Source organism: Physella acuta, unplaced genomic scaffold (genome assembly GCF_028476545.2).
Source record: "Physella acuta isolate Inbredline_101_S28 unplaced genomic scaffold, ASM2847654v3 ptg000972l, whole genome shotgun sequence".
Classification (NCBI taxonomy): domain Eukaryota; kingdom Metazoa; phylum Mollusca; class Gastropoda; family Physidae; genus Physella; species Physella acuta.
In genome coordinates this window covers 78,995-95,600 of record NW_026732489.1, presented here as the reverse complement: position 1 = coordinate 95,600, position 16,606 = coordinate 78,995, and the positions used below count along the sequence as shown (strand labels likewise).

At 34.7% G+C, this 16,606-nt stretch overlaps 2 protein-coding genes across 3 annotated transcripts in view; both read right to left on the bottom strand.

Moving 5' to 3' along the window:
• LOC131954092 (prefoldin subunit 5-like) overlaps nt 1-5,094 on the bottom strand; it is a 50,294-nt gene extending 45,200 nt beyond the window's left edge. For both annotated transcript variants that reach the window (XM_059317613.1, XM_059317612.1), the window contains exon 1: nt 4,960-5,094. In XM_059317613.1, the coding sequence (XP_059173596.1) occupies nt 4,960-5,049 (90 nt within the window). In that variant the 5' untranslated portion in view covers nt 5,050-5,094. The remainder of the gene's footprint in view (nt 1-4,959) is intronic.
• A 3,369-nt stretch (nt 5,095-8,463) lies between these two features.
• LOC131954093 (metal cation symporter ZIP14-like) overlaps nt 8,464-16,606 on the bottom strand; it is a 30,799-nt gene continuing 22,656 nt past the window's right edge. The window contains exons 7-15 of the mRNA XM_059317615.1: nt 14,582-14,747; nt 13,925-14,094; nt 13,445-13,544; nt 13,210-13,265; nt 12,861-13,028; nt 12,467-12,521; nt 10,503-10,655; nt 10,024-10,211; nt 8,464-9,542 (exon numbers count right to left, since the gene is read on the bottom strand). Coding sequence (XP_059173598.1) covers nt 9,423-9,542; nt 10,024-10,211; nt 10,503-10,655; nt 12,467-12,521; nt 12,861-13,028; nt 13,210-13,265; nt 13,445-13,544; nt 13,925-14,094; nt 14,582-14,747 — 1,176 coding nt within the window. The 3' untranslated portion in view covers nt 8,464-9,422. The remainder of the gene's footprint in view (nt 9,543-10,023; nt 10,212-10,502; nt 10,656-12,466; nt 12,522-12,860; nt 13,029-13,209; nt 13,266-13,444; nt 13,545-13,924; nt 14,095-14,581; nt 14,748-16,606) is intronic.

Below are 16,606 nucleotides of genomic sequence, written 5' to 3'. Positions count from 1 at the left end.
TCAGGTTTGAAAGGGAAACTTTAATTTTTTTTTACTTGTTTGGAAAATATATTTATGAATATATGTGCTTTACTACTACATGTTGAACAATATTAGTGAGAAAGCAAAGAAATAACTAAAAATCTGAAACATTTAAAATAATATTAACACCTATTAGAAAAATTTAAACCAAACTGAAATATACCTTAATAGTCAACACAACACCATATTAAATGCACACACTGTTAAGAGACTAATGATTCCATTAAAAACCCAGCAATTCAATGGTATATGGCAGGAAACAGATTCAACTCTCAAACATTTTAGGGTCGATTTTCGCCAATTTTCAAAGTAACAAATATTGACATATTATATATCAATTTTGTTGCTTAACAATCGAGGAATTCAAAAATATAAAAATTAATAGCACTAGATATTTACATCACGTTCAAAATTTAGATTAACCACACTCACCCAAATGACATTTTTTTTTTACATCTAAATGTAGTAAGGTCTAAAATCCACGAAATTCACAAAATTAACAATATAATTACACAGAAATGTCACTTAGGCATAAATTTATTTGTAATTATGTCAAACTTTACAAAATATACCAGTTTATAGCTTATTTCTATAATTATTCTTGAAAAAAAAAACGACCGCTATCCCCTTTAAAAAATGTTCAAAATTCTGGCTTTTAAAAACACTCTGGGGAAGAAAAAAATAACAGAGTTAAATATAGAAGGTCTATATAAAAAATATTATTAGTAAAATATGTCTATATGCCAATTTTTATTATAGTTGCAGCATTTACATGGCTAATTATAATTGTTTAGTACTTTATAAATTAATTTAAAGTTACGACTGTCTGTGGCCTCATTCAAATAGTGTGGTGTCAGTGAACAGGGTGTTAGTTAGGGCCTGATACGATTTCATTAGAATTGGTAATGAACAGAATGTATCATTAGAACTGGCCTATAAAAACAATGTTGATGATAGATGCAGTAGTTTTAATGCTACTTATAATAGAACAAAATGAATCTGGAAGCGGTGACCTCATTTTACTGACACGTTTGTCAAATAGTTAGTAAAATCGATCTAGATCTAGAATCTACGTAATTTTGAAAATACGCTAGATCTAGAAGCAAAATCACTTTTAAAAACTAAAGTTAGTGATTAGTTCTGTAATGAAATTGAAATCCACAGCTAATATGTAAGTATCTTTTGATTTAAAAAAAAAATACGCGTAGTTCTAAGAAAAAAATTTTCTACGGTGTACTCGATCCCTATCCCAAAACGTGCCAGCCATATCGCATGCGTATTCAGCTACTCAGCTGCTTATCAAATCTTCGAATTTTAAATTTATATAATAAAAGTAGGTCACCCTAAAAAAAAAAAGAGTACAATGGCTCCCGTTTTCACGACAGCCGTCACTCGATTCATAATTTACAGAGTTATAAAGTTCTACTTTCTTTTGGCTATAGATTTGAAGACATTTAAATTTGTTCTTTCTCATGTGTTCCAACAATTGTACCTAATTTTAATAAACATTACATTAGTGAGGACTCGGTTCTTTTTAGGATTAGCCCTCGACACTATACAGACTAATTGCGAAGAAACAGACTCGCGCGAATGTCGTGCGTAGGCTGGTTCAGTGGCGAAGGTTAGAAGCCAATTTGAGACGGAAAGTTTTTACTTTGAAATAATTACATTATCAATTAATTTCGATTTAAAACAAATGGCTTAAAGTCAAAAGTAAACTAACATTTAAAAACTTTGTTATTCGCAGTGTACTCAAGATTCTCGTGTTTTAAAGATAAGTCTAGTTTTACTACGTGTGCGTGCATGGTGCGAATACCGATTTTCCGCGACAGAAAATCATTAAAAATTTTTAAAAAGTATCTACGGCAAAATAATAATTATATTTTACAGAATTAAATAGATTTAACTTAACTGTTATTTAAATACATGCTTCGGAGTAAAAAAATACAATTTTATATCTGTAAAAAATTAACTGAAATTCCCGCTTTCAGCGACGCCGATGTGTCGTAATTTTCGGCAGTCATTTTGTTCAAATTAAAGAAAAAAACGCATTCAAATATACTTTTTTTTACTTTCATAATTTACAGCAATCATTTCTAATGACAAATCCATAAAAAAATAATAGTTATTTTACAAAATATTATTTCTTACCTTATTAGTGCAGTACACGTACTTTCCAAGTAGATCCATTCCGTCTAGATTTGCATACTTCGCATCCTTCGCCGCGGCACAAAATGTCATAAAGACGAATTCCACAAAAATGTTGCTAACGAAGCTTGTAAAAACCTTGCTCTATTTATCAGTATAAACAAAATCCCCGAACGATGTCTGGTTAGAAAGTTTATGAACGGCGAAGACCGAATATGCATTTTGCGGTACCAATCTGTTTCCTGCCATATATAATAATATATATGTTGTTTTTTAAACTAATGTGTATTACTATTAGTTTTGGCTGAGAAAATTATATACATTGTATAGCGAACTTCACGATAAGTAGATCTAAATCTAATTTGAATTAAATAGTTCATTTCTTCATATTCTAAAATTGGAAGGTGACACCATTAGTGTTGTATACTTTCCGTAGTTTAAACATATAACATCAAAAATGGTCAACATACATTCCATCAACAACAGTAAATAGATTAGTCTCTCCTAACAACAGTAGGGCCTAATGAAATTATTAAAATAATTTAGCTCCAATAAAGCTTGTAACATCAAATTATTAAGCGTTCGATGGATTTAAATTAAGATTGATATCGAGATCTAGTAGTCTGGCGCATTGCTTAGATGGCAGGATTGACCTCTGACCCTGAAACGTCACGCATCGTTTTCTGACGGTTTTTCCGTTTATTTTAGGGGTCCCATCCACGACAAATGAAAAAACTGTTTATATCGCAAATTCTCATCATTATTTTAATGCAAATTGCTAATAAAATGGATAATATGCCTTAGAATGCCAGAAAAAATCGCAAGATTCGTGTTTGTAAATAATGAGAGGATTTCTAGTGGAGCACTCTCCGTAAAAACTGAACCGCCGCCAAAAACGACCGACTAACGGGGAAAACGGCTCGACTAACTGTACATTAATATATAATTGATATATTTATCATGTATATTTACAGTATTTTTGATTACTTTTTCTAAAATCTTCCTCGAGGATGAGGTACCCACGCTGATATTTCTATCCGCTATTTTAAGTATCATGACGTCATTGTTACGCTAGCTGCCAGACTGAAACAACTAGTTTTTGTTTTTTACGGAATGAACTGTTAAGTCTAGTATTTTAATTATAAATCAATTGTAGCATGTGTGGAAAAAGTAAAATTATAGACATTATTATTGTATTAGTAATTTTATTAGTATATTGATTTTTTCTTCACTGTGGGCCGACCGTTGCTGCATTCGTGACCGGTGGTTGACCTCGTCAACGCCGCGTGGCCTATTCGTTTATATAATCAGTGTTGCTCGTTCAGTGGCCTTTTTCAGAGCTAGGCCTAATTACGGGCGATTTTTAGACTTAATTGATTGGCCGTTAGCCTTTTTCATTGCTGCGTATTGTAAAAAATGCTCGTTCAGCTGCCTTTTTTTTGGCGCTAAATAATCTGTTTACGGGCATTTTAAGCGTTTATTTATTTTTTTTATTTAAGCTAGACGTAGATCTAGTTTAAAAAATATTTTTTTTATACAGCTGGCTGTCTAGCATGCCTGATATCCGAACTTAAAAAAAAAAATTACCGAACTAAAAAAAATGACCAGAAGTAGGGAAGTAGGTCTCTTTTTCAATTTGCTTGAAGAAGAGGAGGGGGGGGGGGGGGGGGAGAGAAGTGAAGACACCGACCATCTCGTGTACGCGTGTTCATTCTATGACGTGTACTGTAGGCCTGCTGAAGTCACGGTGACCCCGCGACCGTGGTGGGATTTTTCATCCACAGGATAGTAAACATAAGCAAGCAATCACGCGAGTGACGATGTTTGAAAAAAAAAAATCACATACGTCATGTTTTCAAGATGAAAAAAATGTAATGTAAAAAAAAAAAGACACTAATACCATGTATGAACCTCAGCTGCCACACTGTTGACTCAATATAATGTGATTGAGTGTAAAATGTATTTGCATTTATAAACTATCTTAACTATTACTATCATATTATTTTATGCATATTTATTATTTAAAATTAGAATTTGAAATAAAAATATTTATTATGGTCGTTTGATTTATGTAGGTGTTCATTATTTCTTAAAATGGTATGAATAAAATGTAGAGTAGAATTTAATAAATAATAAAATAACTAGATCTAAGTTTTATTATCAACCAGTTGCTTTTTGTTATTTTCCGGTGAGTAAATGACCTAAGCTGACGCAATTACCATGGCGGGAATTAAAAGCTCGTGCACACAAGTTCACGGCGTCATGTTATGCCGGTCCAGGAGCAAGATTCTTGTTTTGTCGTTCATTTTCCATTCTAGCTAAATTTTCAAATTCTCTTTTTTCTCGTCAACCGAATAAGCTAGATATTTAAATGTGGTGTCAAATGTTCTCTTAAGGGGTAAGGAACTTAATGGTGTATTTGAAATAACAGAATATTTTATTTTAAAAAATCCATAATTCAACCTAAGATCTAGATTTAAAAAATGTTGTCAATTTGCGAAGAAGTAGCTCTAGTGATTGGATACAAACAACTGAGTACAGTACTGTACTACAGTGCTGAGAGTACTGACTATTCACTGTATTCAAGGACTCCTCTCTAGACTCTAAGAATCTAGATTAGATCTAGAATTCTAGATTCTAGTAAAAAAGTAAAAAACTTTGAGCTCTGACTCAGACTGAGTAGATTAGTAGATCAGCGATTGGGAAGAATATAAAATAACAATATTGAAAACATTAACTTAAAATGGTTCAACTAAATAAAAAGTACTGGATTAACCACAAGGGAATTACCTGTTCCAATTGTTGAGATAAATGATTCAAATGTGGAATCGGCAACGTTGTAACATCTATCTGTTTAGCACCAGGCTCGTGGGCAGCCATCTTGAATAGTCCTACCAACAACGTTAATCCAAATATCGAAACCTAACAAAACTTCAGATCCAGAGATCTAGACTAGATCTAGAGAATCTAGGCCCTATTTGAAAAAAAAAAAAAACTATAAAAAAAATGCTTGGGTTTAAATTTTTAATGCGCTTACTTAGTAGAGTAGATCTAGATCTATAATGGAAATGTAATATCTAATATCGTTTATAAAGATTATTTGTTTTCTACTAAGATGACAAGCCAAACGACACCCAGGTCAACTGTTTTATAGATTTAGAATGTTTATGTTAGGACTAGCGACGTACCCGTCGTGAGTGGCAAAAATGACGTCACGCTTTTTTGACGATTTTTACCTCCCCCCCCCCTCCCCTTCGTTACACATCGTCACAAAAAGTTAGACCCCCCCCCTAAAATGAGGTCACATCTCAGCCTACAACCCCCCCCCCCTCAAAATTGCTGTTGAATTTTTCATAAAACATCGCTATTTTTCCAAAATCTTGTCAGAACTCTGTCAACATAGAGTATTTGATCAATTCCTGTTACAACCGTTTTCTAAAACGCGAAGTAAAGGCTAAAACTCATTTTCTAACATTGTTTTTTATAATGCAAAAGTGTGACGTCACACCATCTAACCCCCCCCCCCCCCCCCGCCTCCTCCTCATTACACACCGTCACAAAAGTACGGATCCCCCTCCTCCTTCGAGTGTGACGTCATTTACGGACGACCCCTAAGGGTTTCATCAACACTTTACCAATCGCGTATTTTTAGACGTGTGACCATTTTGTTTAAATGTTGTCAAAGCCATGGCGTGCTATATTTCTTGGATCTTAGGGCTGGTAGTTTTGGCGCGGGGATATCCACTCTACTGCCCATACGTCACAGGGTGTGCTGCATGAAAACAGTGATATGCATTAATCACCCTTATGAGATAGAACACTCCTCGGCGACCATCTATGTGCCAGTGGCCACGCGGGGTGCTATCGGTAGTTACACTTTACACTTAATGATTTTGTTAGCTCGCCGTGCATCTTGTGAATGGCGCTATTTTAAATGAATGTAGGCGTCATTGTGTTCTGGGGGAACAAGTATAATTAGCTCCTCTGATTACTCAAAATTAAAAAAAAAATATTCCAAAATTGATTTTCAATCGCAGAAACCTTCCTGATAGCTTTAAATTTGATGAAGATTTTTTTATGGACAAAGGGAAACAACCTTGTTAATATTTTTTGCAAAATAGTTCAAGCATGATTAGCTCCTCTGATCACTCAAAATTAAAAAAAAATTCCCTTTTTACTTTCTCGTATATACGAACTATAGAGAAAGTCTTGTAATCGTGCAAAAAAAAAAAAAAAAAAAAAAAAAAAAAAAAAAAAAATCGAGATTTTAACAAATCTCGACTTTTTAGGGCTCCCTGAGTCAGAAAAACATAATTTTGCAATCTCGTCCGTATGTCTGTGTGTGTGTGTATGTGTGTAAACAAGATAACCGTTACAGCAAGGTTGATGAAAATTCATATATAAGTATTATATTAATTCTGATAGATAAATAAAATTTCACACGTGAGTAAAAAATCTAATCCTCTGCCTTCTATCAAATTTTGAGTAATTTCTGATTTCTCAAAAAAAAAACAAAAAAAAAAAAAAACGCATGAGAATTTATAAAGTACTAATAATATCCCGCACTTTTATGCACATTTTATTTGGCATTCACTTTGTGTGCAATTATTTTTTTACGAGATTCTACTCTATTATTAAAAAGTTTAAGTAATTAAAAATGGATTAAAAGTATTGTCTATGTCCCGAGTTGCCATCCCCGGATTGTTATATTAGAATATTCGAGAAAGTTTAGGGGAGATCACTCCTGGTTTAAATTTTATTATGGAGTCCTACGAGGCCCTTGAGAGCCCTTGGGGACCGAAATTAAATTAGTTTTTTTCGCAAAAACTTCCCGGGAATATTATCATCAACTCCCCAAAGTACCATAGCGATAGGTTGAAAGGTGTAATAATGCATAAACACAAAAAACTTTCATTTATAATTGAAGGCCTATATATATATATATATATATATATATATATATATATATATATATATATATATATATCAATGCTTTAGAAAAACAATATTTACGTTTTTGATGGGTGTGATAAGCTGAGGTGGTACGTCGATTGAGAGGGGGTGTGTGTGTGGGGGGGGGGGGGGGGTTATAGCTTTTTGCGACAATGTGTGATGACGGAGAGAGTGATGTAAAAATCGTTGATGAAATAGCGTGACGTAGTTAATTTACATTTGATCAAACCAGAAATTTGAAATTATTTAATTATTATTATTTAATTATTTAATGCAATTATTGAATTGCCTGTTTGGTGTCAGGGATTAGGTTATAGGAAAAAGGGGAGATCATATCATCCTTCTCTTTTAAACAGCTATATCCATAAAAATCCTCCTATAGAAATGTATATTTTAAAAATAAATTTTCAATAAACGTTTTACTAGTTTTAGCTTTATGGCAAATCAAAATATGTATTTTGGCGTTAAAAGAACAAAATATAGTTAGGGGAAGTAAAAAAATGTTCTTGAGAAATGACACATTTTCATTGTTGTCTCCCCATGACTTTGACCATAACAAAAAAAAATAATAAAAATGTCGTGAATGGTGTCTTGTTATTTGAGAAAAATATCAAGGACACAAGAAAAATGACAGTTGTTAATGATAAAGCAAGCATTTACAAGCACGTTACATGTGAGCACTTCTGCATTAAATGATACTCAAGAAAAGGAGTTGAAATTTCAAATATGCGCTAATCCCGAATTTGCCTGACATTACATTTACATTATTATTACAGAATTATTAGTAATTAATATGTAGAGGATGGTTGATTAGGATTTTAGGTGTAGATGAAAGATCTGGGACCTGAATTTTTTTTAATTAGGATTAATCCACCCTATTAACCACGTTTTCCTAAAAACATAAGAATAGTTGAAACTACAGCATTACAATAATAATGTAAGCATTCTATTATATTGGCCTATAGCCTAATAATAATATTTTGATCTGTCTCTTTCTGTTTAGTTTCAAACTTCTGATGTTTTCATTTTACTCTAACCTCATAAGCAAACTCATTTAGCGAATTTTGGCTGAGCTCTTAATTAGTCAATTATCTTAATGATGTTTAATTACTTTCTGTTTTGTTTTGAGAAGATAGAACTTCAATCTTAAAATGGTTGGTGTGTTGAGTTAAATGGTGATTGAACAAAATATCTGAACTTTATCTGATGTCCTTTTGTCATAAAAATATCTACTGACCCATAATATGGAGGTTCAAATTTGATAAAAGAAACCTGTGATAAAAATTGTCTACAGAATTATTAAACTACAAAAGGAATCAAAGATATATACATTCAAATTTTTATTCAAAGTATGAAAAATTATGCAATCAAAAACAAATTATTGCAATATTTTGAGTCAGCATAGTAATATTAGATTTACATTTTGTATAAATATTTAACAATGTTTGTAAGTGTAAGAAGACAGTTGCACACTTTACAAGTAAGCTAATTAATGATTGGGTTTCATTTAGATCTATTTTTAAAATTTTTTAATCTTGACTACATTTATTACAAAAGTTTATGTTTAGATCTATTTTTAAATTTTTTAAATCTTGACTACATTTATTACAAAAGTTTATGATTGGCTGAGTGATAACCCACACACAAAAATGACCACAATAAAATGTCAAGGCTGGATACTCTATTTCAATAAATGCACCAGAGTTTACTTTTAAAGTTGTAAACAATTTATTTTGCATCAAAATGATAGGAGGGTACCAACATATTGCTTCATGTAGTTAGGTGTGTACTTGTAAATATGGAGTGCTTAAAATTTTTTTTTTACAGTAATTGAGAACTGTGATGATGCTACAATAAGTGATGAAATCAATAAATTTTTTGACAGTAATGTGGGTCATGGTGACATGTCAGTTTAATATGATGCTCACCTTGACACAGTTGTTGTTAGAGAATTGTTCAAGTTATATTTATCATTTTTAAACTTTCTTCACATTCCTGAGCTTAAAAAACTTTATAAAAATTGGAAACATATTAACAATATTCAGCTGTGAAAAAAGTTTTTTTGAGGAATTAGGCCTACATGTTCAAACCAAAAAAATTGACAGGTATCTTTAATAAGTATTATAAAAATATTGACACAAAGATGTATACAGTTCTTTGTATGGTTGTATAAATCAACAATTAACATTAAAAAATTCTTTTGTTCTTCATAACATAACGCTAGTTCTATGCAGCCTAGCATGACATTTTTCCAACAATTTTGTGACATCAAATTTGTGCTGTATGAACATTTTTTAATCTCATACTTTAATGTACTCTTCAAAAATAGCAATGAGCAGCATGATGGCGAACCCCAGGAGAATCCCAAAGTTGTTGAGGACAATCCCCAGTCTGCTCTTGGTGTTAATCAGGAGAGGCAGCTGTAGAGGTGTCAGGATAAAGTTTTCAATAACAAATTTTTTAAAAACATTCAAGAAATATTTTTACTTTTGTCTTGATCAAACAAAGCGTGTTGTATGTAGAAAAATAAAGATAAAGTTGTGTGATGTTGTGCAAAAAGTGAGTGGTGTGTGTAATGTTGTGTGCCGTGTGTGATGTTGTGTGATGTGTGTGTAATGTTGTTGGATGTGTGTAATGTGTGGCGTGTGTGTAATGCTATGTGACATGTGTGATGTGTGTGTAATGTTGTTGGATGTGTGTAATGTGTGGCATGTATGTAATGTTGTGTGATGTGTATGTAATGTTGTGTGGCATGTGTATGTGTGGCAGGTGTGTTATGTTGTGTGGTGTGTGTGTAATGTTGTGTGGCGTGTGTGTAATGTTGTGTGGCGTGTGTGTAGTGTTGTGCGACATGTATGTAATGTTGTGTGTGACGTGTGTGTGAAATAAAAATCCCCTCACCAAGTCCACCAATGATATGTACATAAACATCCCGGCTGTGACAGAAAATATCCAGGCCTTAGCCACTTCATTTGTTGATGCCACTATCCCCACATACAGTCCAACATAAGCCGTGAAGGCAGACAGGAAGTTTAAAATTAGCGCCTTCTTAAACGACATGCCAGACTTTAAGAGCACTGCAAAGTCCCCTGTGAAGAGTTTTGAGCAGATTTAATTTTTGCTACTTAACTTCAAACTAAAAGATGTAATTTTTAAAACTCTCAGAATTTTTTAAAATGTCACAAACTTGGTTTAATTTAGCTGAATTTTAAAAATTTTGTTGCGTTTGTTTCAGATCAGTGATAGACAGAAACTGATTTTTTTAGTTAGGCCTACATATGGCAATTAAAATGAATAACTGTTCTGTTAAAAGAAAATGGCAAGTCTGTTACAAAGGACTGCCCTACAGACAATTACTCTTTACAGACGACTGCCCCTACCTAACTCATGTGGGAGCTCGTGACACAGGACTGCGATGGATGTGCTGACCCCTATGGAGGTGCTACTGGCAAAGGCGGCGCCAATGGCCAGGCCATCTGCGAAGTTGTGGAACCCGTCCCCCAGGACAATCATGACGGCCACGGGAGAAATACCTGGAATAATTTGTTTGATTGATGTGTGTGGGTCAATGATTTAGTGGGGGAACATGACCACAGGAGAAATACCTGGAATAATTTGTTTGATTGATGTGTGTGGGTCAATGATTTAGTGGGGGAACATGACCACAGGAGAAATACCTGGAATAATTTGTTTCGTTCATTTGTGTGGGTCAATGATTTAGTGGGGAAACATGACCACAGGAGAAATACCTGGAATAATTCGTTTCATTCATTTGTGTGGGTCAATGATTTAGTGGGGAAACATGACCACAGGAGAAATACCTGGAATAATTTGTTTCGTTCATTTGTGTGGGTCAATGATTTAGTGGGGGAACATGACCACAGGAGAAATACCTGGAATAATTCGTTTCATTCATTTGTGTGGGTCAATGATTTAGTGGGGAAACATGACCACAGGAGAAATACCTGGAATAATTCGTTTCATTCATTTGTGTGGGTCAATGATTTAGTGGGGAAACATGACCACAGGAGAAATACCTGGAATAATTTGTTTCGTTCATTTGTGTGGGTCAATGATTTAGTGGGGGAACATGACCACAGGAGAAATACCTGGAATAATTCGTTTCATTCATTTGTGTGGGTCAATGATTTAGTGGGGAAACATGACCACAGGAGAAATACCTGGAATAATTTGTTTCGTTCATTTGTGTGGGTCAATGATTTAGTGGGGGAACATGACCACAGGAGAAATACCTGGAATAATTCGTTTCATTCATTTGTGTGGGTCAATGATTTAGTGGGGAAACATGACCACAGGAGAAATACCTGGAATAATGTTTGATTGATGTGTGTGGGTCAATGATTTAGTGGGGGAACATGACCACAGGAGAAATACCCGGAATAATTCGTTTCATTCATTTGTGTGGGTCAATGATTTAGTGGGGAAACATGACCACAGGAGAAATACCTGGAATAATTTGTTTGATTGATGTGTGTGGGTCAATGATTTAGTGGGGGAACATGACCACAGGAGAAATACCTGGAAGAATTCGTTTCATTCATTTGTGTGTGTCAATGATTTAGTGGGGTAACATGACCACAGGAGAAATACCTGGAAGAATTCGTTTCATTCATTTGTGTGGGTCAATGATTTAGTGGGGGGACATGACCACAGGAGAAATACCTGGAATAATTTGTTTCATTCATTTGTGTGTGTCAATGATTTAGTGGGGAAACATGACCACAGGAGAAATACCTGGAATAATTTGTTTCATTCATTTGTGTGGGTCAATGATTTAGTGGGGGAACATGACCACAGGAGAAATACCTGGAATAATTTGTTTCATTCATTTGTGTGTGTCAATGATTTAGTGGGGAACCATGTTAGAAGAGTTATCAACAGAAGTGACATACTCTCAGGGTGGGGAGGGGAAGGTGTGTAAACAGCTAATTGGTGGGGAATCTAATTCTATTCAACATCTGTTGAATCAGTTCCATTCAACAATTGTTGAACAACCTGTTCCATTTTAAAACAAATTCAATTTTACACGAATAATTTCAGAAAAACCCAAAATTTACTACCTATTACAGGGGTCGGCAACCTGCGGCTCGCGAGCCGCATGCGGCTCTTTTGATATCAAGATGCGGCTCTCCAGCTCCTTGAACAAATACTAATAATCTTAATAAAAAATAAAATATTTGAAATTAAAAAATAGTTAGTGGCTCTTTAAAACCAGGGAAATTTTGAAAATTGTAACTTTTGGCTCTTCCACTTCAAAAGGTTGCCGACCCCTGACCTATTAGATAATTCTTACAAGAACATTTATCAGGGATATTTTGATTACCTTTTTTCTCCTGAATTGGTTTTGGTTTTTTCAGCTTTTTCTCTTCGTCATCGAGCTGTTAGAAAATAAACAAGGCAATCACCGGCATGGTCTTAAATTATTTTTTTTTAGACAAAATGCACCCCCCCCCAATATGTATTCTAGACACAATTATTAGCCTTATTTAAAATGTTAGTCAACACTGCCTAATTTTATCTCCATGCTACCAGCTGCGTTTCTTCCAGGCATCTCTTCAGGGGGCTCGAACCCCACTTGAAGAAAGTCTACCCCCCCCCCAGAACAAAATGGAATTTATATAGAAAATATTTATTTTCAACAGTGTCCCCCCCCCCCCCCCCCCCCGAGAAAAGTCTGGAAGAAACCCTGACTAATAGACCAGGCTGACAAAACTTACAGTTGAGAGAGATGTGGTTGAGATTTCAGATTTTTGTTGATCATCATGGCTGTGGTCGTGGTTATGGCTGTGGTCGTGGTTATGGCTGTGGTCGTGGTTATGGCTGTGGTCGTGGTTATGGCTGTGAGTATGGCTGTGAGTATGACTGTGTCCATGATCTAGTCCATGCTGTAAAATTTTGAAATCAAATCAATTTTTAGGACGCCAATGATTAAGGACGTCAACAATTTAGGACGTCAGTGTTTAAGGACGTCAGTGTTTAAGGACGTCAATGTTTTAATGGTGAAACCACCAGCCCAAGCTACCCTGACTGACCCACATGTCTACACCACCTGATCGACCAACTCACCGAATGACCACCAAGTCTTGTCATGGCTGTCTCAAGGATGTAGAAAAAATACAACCCTGAAAAATACAAAACTCCAGTTTAAGCTGAGAAACACAAATCTAAGTTTAAGTATTGTAGTTTTACAATGCATTCATTACACTTAATGTTGTAGTTTTACAACATACTCCCATACTTGTCAACCTCACACCTCCCAACCACACCCCTCCCAAACCTCCCCCACCTGTCAAGCACTCACCTCCCATGATGGCCAGCCCATACTGGACATAGCTCTCCACCACGATGCCCCCACCTTCATGTTCATGCTCGTCACCCCCATGGTCGTGGATGCCCATAGCCTAAAACAACAAAATTTAAAGCCTAGTTCACTTGCTTGACACAAGCTGCCACTACTGGCGTGGACTTGAGTCCGTGGGATGTTCCTGTCAATGGGATGTTCCTGTCAATGGGATGTTCCTGTCAATACTGACGTGGGATGTTCCTGTACCCACCCAGCTCTGGTGGCTACCTGACTCATGCTAGGCAAAGTGCTGCTATCTATTCACGCTAACAGACAAACTCTACTTCACCTGCTCCACGGACCATCAGGCTTTTAAAAAGTACTTTATTTTTTTCTCGTTTAATACTACAGTTCATTACAAAAAGAAAAGATTACTACAAAAAATATGTTTAATGGCCACAATAAAATACAACACTGAATGCAGTGTTTTGTGGTTACCATGGGGATGAGATGCAACATGGCGTCTGCGAACAGCGTCCCCACAGCCAGCCCCAGGAACAGGGCCATGACGACGGTGTAGACCCGGGTGGACGTGCAGGGGACAAACACCAGCCCCAGGAGGGAGCACAGGCAGATGACGGTGATGGACAGGGTGCCGTAGCCAAACTCTGGAATTTTAATGGTAGAGGCTTTTTTTTAAATCTATGTAAAACTAGGTGGCAAAAATACAAAGAAACATCTTTAGTATCTGGAGAACACTAGGATACAACAACTACTAGGACACAACAACAAGAAGGACACAACAACAATAGATAGGACACAACAGTAGGACACAACAAGGAGGACACAACAAAAACAAGTAAGACACAACAACCAGCAGGACACAACAACAACAAGTAGGACACAACAACAAGAAGGACACAACAACAATAGATAGGACACAACAGTAGGACACAACAAGGAGGACACAACAAAAACAAGTAAGACACAACAACCAGCAGGACACAACAACAACAAGTAGGACACAACAACAACTAGGACACAACAACAACAAGTAGGACACAACAACAAGTAGGACACAACAACAACAAGTAGGACACAACAAGTAAGACACAACAAGTAGGACACAACAACAAGAAGGTCACATGCACTAACTTTCAGCGTCCGTGACTTGACTGGAAGAATCTTGATGAGCACATGACCCAAACAGCTTCTGGCTGACCAGAGCTGGGCACAGCTGCTGGAAGCTGGTCTTGTCCGCCCCCTGGTCAGCCTCGTACAGTGCCAGAAGCTGGTCTGGGGAGTAGCAGGCGGACGTTTCCTGCCAAATTGTACAGACATGATTCATGGTATTTTAGTTTCACTCTAATTTAGAGACATGATTCATGGTATTTTAGTTTCACTCTAATTTAGAGACATGATTCATGGTATTTTAGTTTCACTCTAATTTAGAGACATGATTCATGGTATTTTAGTTTCACTCTAATTTAGAGACATGATTCATGGTATTTTAGTTTCACTCTAATTTAGAGACATGTTTCATGGTATTTTAGTTTCACTCTAATTTAGAGACATGATTCATGGTATTTTAGTTTCACTCTAATTTAGAGACATGATTCATGGTATTTTAGTTTCACTCTAATTTAGAGACATGATTCATGGTATTTTAGTTTCACTCTAATTTAGAGACATGTTTCATGGTATTTTAGTTTCACTCTAATTTAGAGACATGATTCATGGTATTTTAGTTTCACTCTAATTTAGAGACATGATTCATGGTATTTTAGTTTCACTCTAATTTAGAGACATGATTCATGGTATTTTAGTTTCACTCTAATTTAGAGACATGATTCATGGTATTTTAGTTTCACTCTAATTTAGAGACATGTTTCATGGTATTTTAGTTTCACTCTAATTTAGAGACATGATTCATGGTATTTTAGTTTCACTCTAATTTAGAGACATGATTCATGGTATTTTAGTTTCACTCTAATTTAGAGACATGATTCATGGTATTTTAGTTTCACTCTAATTTAGAGACATGTTTCATGGTATTTTAGTTTCACTCTAATTTAGAGACATGATTCATGGTATTTTAGTTTCACTCTAATTTAGAGACATGATTCATGGTATTTTAGTTTCACTCTAATTTAGAGACATGATTCATGGTATTTTAGTTTCACTCTAATTTAGAGACATGTTTCATGGTATTTTAGTTTCACTCTAATTTAGAGACATGATTCATGGTATTTTAGTTTCACTCTAATTTAGAGACATGATTCATGGTATTTTAGTTTCACTCTAATTTAGAGACATGATTCATGGTATTTTAGTTTCACTCTAATTTAGAGACATGATTCATGGTATTTTAGTTTCACTCTAATTTAGAGACATGTTTCATGGTATTTTAGTTTCACTCTAATTTAGAGACATGATTCATGGTATTTTAGTTTCACTCTAATTTAGAGACATGATTCATGGTATTTTAGTTTCACTCTAATTTAGAGACATGTTTCATGGTATTTTAGTTTCACTCTAATTTAGAGACATGATTCATGGTATTTTAGTTTCACTCTAATTTAGAGACATGATTCATGGTATTTTAGTTTCACTCTAATTTAGAGACATGATTCATGGTATTTTAGTTTCACTCTAATTTAGAGACATGATTCATGGTATTTTAGCTTCACTCTAATTTAGAGACATGATTCATGGTATTTTAGCTTCACTCTAATTTAGAGACATGATTCATGGTATTTTAGTTTCACTCTAATTTAGAGACATGATTCATGGTATTTTAGTTTCACTCTAATTTAGAGACATGATTCATGGTATTTTAGTTTCACTCTAATTTAGAGACATGATTCATGGTATTTTAGTTTCACTCTAATTTAGAGACATGATTCATGGTATTTTAGTTTCACTCTAATTTAGAGACATGATTCATGGTATTTTAGTTTCACTCTAATTTAGAGACATGATTCATGGTATTTTAGTTTCACTCTAATTTAGAGACATGATTCATGGTATTTTAGTTTCACTCTAATTTAGAGACATGATTCATGGTATTTTAGTTTCACTCTAATTTAGAGACATGATTCATGGTATTTTAGTTTCACTCTAATTTAGAGACATGATTCATGGTATTTTAGCTTCACTCTAATTTAGAGACATGATTCA